Consider the following 6,359-nt stretch of genomic DNA (forward strand, 5'->3'; position numbering starts at 1 on the left):
ATATGTATGCACTGAGTACTTGAATAGATTCCTTGGAATTGCTCTATTCTGATGATGCTCTAGAATATAAAATTAGAAATGACTGTTAAGTTCTAGTTCTTAGTTTTCTACCGGAAGTTGCTGTGAAGTAGTACATTAAAAGGTTCCTTACATTATGAAATATTAAAAGGTGAAAAGAGAGAGAGAAAGGAGAAGAATACTTGATCAATGAGTAAAGAGAGAGAAAGAGAGAAGAAGAGGAGGGGACTGAGCTCTCTTCTTTTTATTATTTATAATTTGAGTATCTTGAATAATTAAATCTACCTAATAAGTACGAAGTAAAGACATATTACATCATTCTCTTTAACATTTGCTCTCAAGTTAGTTAGTGGTACAAAAACATGGAAAACACCGAGCTTGAGGCACAAATGCTGAAGTTGACTTACTGTAACTTTTGTGAGAATGTCTACGAATTGATTATTTGAGTGAATATAATACATACTAATAATCTCAACCTTGAGATTTTTTTTTTTTGATAAAATGACAAATAATCTCAATATGTTTCATTTTCTCATGAAACATTGGATTTGTAGCAATATGAATGACTGTTTGATTGTCATAGTGAAGTTGCATAAAGATTATGTTGGAAAGCCGAACTCAGTGAGAAGTGACTGCAACCACAATATTTAACAAACTGCTTGTGCCATAACACTATTTTCTGCTTCAACACTAGACCTTGCTACCACACTCTATTTCTTACTACACTAGGTCACTAAATTTCCACCAACCATGGTACAAAAACTAGAAATGAATTTTCTATCATCAGGTTAACCTGCCTAATTTGCATCTATAAATCCTTCAACATTAAGGAAAGAATAGTTCTTATACACCAACCCTTGTCCTAGATTTTTCTTATACAACAACATTAAGGCTGTGTGGTAAAGGGACCACTTGGAATTTGCAATAATAAAGATAAGAAGCCTTAAAGAGTTGAGTTTTGTATCTAGAGAGAAGACTTCTTCATAATCAATGCTATTATTCGAGTTTTTAGCAACTAATCTTGCATTCAATCGAGCAATAGTACCATCTGGATTATGTTTTACCATAACAACACGATAACAACTCACGAGTTTCTTTTTTTCTGATTGGCAAGGCCGTCAAATGCCATGTCCTATTTGAATACCCGGTTGTTATTTCCTCCTCCATGGCAGTCCACCATCCTGAATGATTTGAAGCCTTAACATAATTCACGGGACACGAAAGACAAAGCAATGAGGAAAGAACAACAATCCAAGAAAAGTTTGTGTGGAAACAAAGTGGGAAATAGGATGAGAACTAGAGGCTTTATTTTGAACATATGAACAACGTTCTTTACACATTACAATGGGACGAGTATCAAAGGAAGGTCCAAAACAATAGGAGAATTGGAGTTATTAACCTCAAAATCAACAAATGAAGTAGGGGACTGGTCAACTAGTGTCGAGAAAGGATCTTGTAATTTTTATTTTGAGGCAATGTAAGTGGTTGGTCCAATAGCTCAACTCGCATAGACAAACCTTTTATAGAGTCAAAACCATGAGGGAAGAGCCTTTGGAATAGAAAGGCTAATCCTTAAAGTTATGCAAGGAAGGACTATAACACACAACCTTTTTTTATTTTTGAAGTAATCATGGAAGATTCACTTAAAGGATTTTAGATCCAATTTAGTTTTACCTAGAAAAATATTATGAAAAAAAAGCACACACAATAAAAAATTCTAGCAAAAAAGGTGATAAGACTTATGAGTAGGAAAATTACACGAGAAAGGTATTTTGTTATTGAGAACACTTAAGGGGATATGATTAATAAAATAGTAAGGAGAGAAGGAGAGCACGAGCAACTTCCATTTTATGTTTGTTTTTTCATTCTAGAACACAATTTTGTTGAGGTGTATAAGCACATGAAGTTTGATGAATAATGTCATGTATATTAAAAAAAATTGAAAGTGAGTGGAGACATATTCTTTGGTATTATCAGAATGAAACTTTTGAATCTTTTTTGGAAACTGGGTTTGAACCATATTATAAAATGATTCAAAGATAGAAAAGAGTTCATACATTTCTTTTATTAAATATAACAAAATTACTTGAGTACAATCATTTACAAATATATAAAACTACTAGGACTAAGAAATCCTGAAAACTTGTATAGGGTCCCATATATTTGAATGGACTAATGAAAAAGGACTAGAACTAACATTTTCAAGTTTAGAGTGAAAAAAACTCCTATGATGTTTGTTTAGCATACAAAATCCACACTATAAACTAGAAACATACTTTTTAAAGATGGAATTAAAGAGTACAAAACTTGTAAAGAGGGGTGCCCCGATTGACTGTGTTTTTCTGGAGCCTCTTGTGATGTAGTCATTGCTAAAATTGTAGATAAAGACTTCCCTTTCATGGCCTCCACCAATCACCCGCTTGGTCTGGTTGTCCCGAAAAACATAATAGGATGGATAAAATAATTAATATTTTTGGCAATTTGATTAACAAACTTAAGACTCAAGAAAAATTGTGGCATAATGAAATATTAAACATAGGTAAAGATGAAGAAGGTGATGTGGAGCTTATTCATTGAACTTTGGTTTTAGAGCCGTCAGCAATGGATATAAAGTGATCATTGCGACACGTAGACAAAGAAGATAAATGACCATATTTCCAAATAATATGTTCAGAGGTACTTGAGTTAATAATCCAAGCAGAAGTGTTGGAAGATGAAATGAAAAAGATATACCAGTAGTAGTAATAATAGTTGGAGAAGTGTTAGGATCTGAGATAAGCATACTCTTAATTTTTTGAAATACTTTTTTTGGAAATTGTTTGTTGAGAAATCTCAACTTCCTTGTTCTCTAAAACAACAATTACTTGATTCATATAGGCTATTTTTCAATGCAACTATCAACCAAATCATTATTCAGCTTTTTGGCTCTTCCTCGATGGGTTTTTCGGGGTAGGTTCGAGTTTTCAAAAACTTGCCTCGAATCCAACCTATACTCACCCACATAAAATAATTAAAATTGTCCTCTTTATAGAAATTTCAAAGAAGGCTCCATTGTTTTATTGGTAAAGAGGGGGAGTTCTTTATCTTTGTATTATAATCCAAAAAGTACTTCTCTTGTAGAAATTTTTTATGGTACAAGAAATTGGAAGGAGGGTGGAAAGAGAGAGGTGTATGGACCACCTTTCCCATCAATTGTTTCACAAATAGGAGACATTCACAGGTGTATAGATCATGTTTGATTAGAGGGAAAAGAGGTTGGACTCAAATTTACCCAATCTTAGTTGCAAGAAGAAATCAAAATTCCAAGTTATTCACTTAAAGTTTGATGATTAAATAAAAAATTGGACATAATTAAGCTTATCCCATTAATAGGCATTGTTCAGTCTTCACAACTAGTTTCATCAACCCAAGAATGCGATTTCCTAATCTCATCAAGTGTTCATATCCATCATTCGTATAGGGCGGGCTTGACTATGAATGAGATCATCAAGCCTGGGAAGCCGCCCTTCTTTATAAATGCAGTAATCGCACAACTCTTTCAACGAGCGGAATTCAACCTTCGTCCCCGCCCGATGTTTCAGAGACTTTTCCTGCGCTGGAACACACATGGGTTACCTTTCTTCTTTACCGGTTGGAACTGGCTTCGCATTTCGTCATCATTCTGGCACCTGGCACATTTTACGACGACTCGTCTGATGCGATTGGAAGAAAACCAGCAATTCCCGTAACTTCGGAGTTCAGAAACCAGGTCTCTCGACCCAGAAAAAGAGAAACATAGAAAATCGGATAATACGTTACGAACAACTCATTAAGAAACGTAGAAGATAGTAGATACAGAGGACTGCGTAGATAATTTAGAAAACGGAAGATTTGGTAAAAGAGAATGGAAGAGGGTGGCTGTACCTTTCAGTTTCAGATTAATACGAGGAAGACGAAATCGTCCCTCGAACTCGAAGTTTCGGTGGGACCGGCTTGCACCCGGATTGAAGATCTGGCAGTGGCAGGGGTGCGAATACACCACCACGGCGCATTATATCTTCTCCGCACGTGCAAAACCATTGTCTAAGAACCCTGCTTTATAACCGGCTATAAATTTCCACTTCAGGTGGAGGAACAATTTGGTTCGAAGTATTCTGTTCCGCTTTTACTTCGTCGATTCTTCAATTTCTTCAGAGGGGCAGAGAAGAGGGTGATTGAGATGTGTATAGTGTTTCTGTGCGACGAGGAGGAGAGGGTGTTGGGGACGCAGCAAGCACCGGGGAGCTGCCCTTACTGCGGAGGAATTGTGCAGGCCATGGATGTGGAGAGCCAGTGGAGGTTTTGCTTCTTGCCTCTCTGCTTCAAGACCAAAAGGAAGTTTATCTGTACCGTGTGTTCCCGGAAGCTCGTTGTTAATCCCTGAGAAAATGAGCAACGCTTTTTTATGTAATTGTAGTAGATGATCAGTTGGTTGTTGTATTGTGTTATATTATTCGTTTGATTGCAAGTGCTGTTAATGGTATGGATAGGCGTGTATAAACTCCATTGCTCGTTTGGAAACGAAGAACCCAGAAAACTTTCCAGATGCCCAGCCTATTATGAATGATCAGGTGCTTTAAGGGTGATGATCCCTTTGTTGAATCTGGTCCCGAAGCTGGTTATCGTCTTCGGTTGTAGAGTTTTTTTTCTATGAATCAATTGGAAAACTTCCGTTACAAAGTTAGGAATCCAGGGTTGGGATTAGAATCCCCGCAACCATTTTCCCTTATCATTTCCATTTCTTAATCATCCGACAGAGACTATGGTGCTCCTCAATAGGCCATCGCGCATGATGATAGAATATGAACCTTGATGGCGTTTCCTTTTTTCCTGTCAAAAGTTTTGAGAACACACCCTTTTCCTATTCTCTGTTTAGAGAAAAAGGGGTAAAGGGTGAGGTGATGTGGGATTTGATCCCGTATTACTTCCTTGTCATTGTTCCGGGATTCAATTTGGTATTTTTGTAACCTGCAAGCTCTGCCGTAATGAACAGAGCGTCTGGAGGTAGACGACAGGCGTTGTACGGGACGCCCCTAGTTTTTGAGACCGCCCAAAATACCAAAACCGCCGTCGGTTTGCTCAGCAGACACACAGCGAACGGCCTCACGTAGGCCGCTATACTTTAAGCGGAGATGTTTTCGCCATTTGCATTGGTTTCTTGCTTCCGACGCCGCTTCTTCACTTTTTTAGTTCAGAAAATTTCAGGGCCGCCCCGATGTACACGTGAGGCTGTTGACGATTGAGATTGAGAAGGATACGTCTTGGAGTTCCCGGAAACTTCTGTAACGATTTGAAACTAATAAAATTAGATATCTGCTTCTTAGACTCGGCTTGTAAAACATATTCGAGGTCAAGAACCACGAATTTCATTTTGCAGAGTCCAGTCTTTGTGGGAGAAAACAGACCAACATCAAACTCCCTTCCCAGTTTTCTGGGCGGCGAGATAATAAATAAAAATTCTGAATCCGGTCTTGGAGTTAACAGTCGATGGGGCTTAAAAACTACCACCAAACTCAAAGAGACAAAGGGGAATCAATGATTTCCTGTTCACTTTTTTAAAATTCTTGACGGATAATTTCCGAGACAAACCCGCGCCAACATATCATGTCGTGTTGGTGAGTGGGTGATGAGCTTTTCCAACCAACAAACAGGATGGAGATAGCTGACATGAGATTCGAATCAAAGGCTCGCTTTTGCAAGAACACCGTCATCGTTTGCATCTAATTCTTTCTTTACAGTAGACGAATCATCTTAGATTAAGCTTCTCACCTCCGTAAAATTTTTAAGCTTGCTTTTCCTGGCCACTTGTGATCACGTAGGAGTTCAGACTTTAGAGGCAATCTCGTTGGGGAATTGGGAGTTTCTCTGAAGCCTAGTAAATGGGCTGTATGAAGTATAAACTCTGGCGAACTGTGAAGTCCCTTTTGCATCTAGTGAAGACCCACTTCTCTGGTTCGCCGTTCAATCACGGTGTTATATCTTATGAAGAAGATAAAGTGGAGGCCGGCATGAAGAACATAGAGCAAGGCGTTCATGCCCCAGTGTAGGTTGGTAATTTATGTGAAGTGAACGTAAACGTATTGGATTGAAGAGATAACATATAACCTCATATAACCCATGGCATTGTAAGAAAGTGTCACCCAAGCAAAAGGGATGTGTTAATGTGGACATGTGATATTGCAGGAGAGCGATGTCTAAGCAAAAAAGGTGATATATAGCCGATATATGTCCTTGTAAGAGGGTGACACCTAATTAAAAGAGGAGAAAACCCTATAAATTACATGAAACACTTCACATGCTTGCACATGAGTAGAAAAGTTCAA

General features: G+C 37.9%; 1 protein-coding gene across 1 annotated transcript; it reads left to right on the forward strand.

Moving 5' to 3' along the window:
* Positions 1-4,143: 4,143 nt before the first annotated feature.
* LOC137937875 (uncharacterized) lies at positions 4,144-4,638 on the forward strand. Its single transcript, XM_068783059.1, has one exon. The coding sequence runs from the start codon at positions 4,217-4,219 to the stop codon at positions 4,418-4,420; it is 204 nt and encodes a 67-aa protein (XP_068639160.1). The 5' UTR covers positions 4,144-4,216; the 3' UTR covers positions 4,421-4,638.
* The last annotated feature ends 1,721 nt before the right edge of the window (positions 4,639-6,359 follow it).

This window comes from Aristolochia californica, unplaced genomic scaffold, assembly GCF_029961685.1.
Source record: "Aristolochia californica isolate CCGP_79_NKW_82.1479 unplaced genomic scaffold, dmAriCali1.0.hap1 SCAF_7, whole genome shotgun sequence".
Lineage (NCBI taxonomy): Eukaryota > Viridiplantae > Streptophyta > Magnoliopsida > Piperales > Aristolochiaceae > Aristolochia > Aristolochia californica.

What these genes read in the sequence shown, in the direction of transcription:
- LOC137937875 (XM_068783059.1), top strand. Translation starts at nt 4,217, where the DNA reads ATGTGTATAGTGTTTCTGTGCGACGAGGAGGAGAGGGTGTTGGGGACG.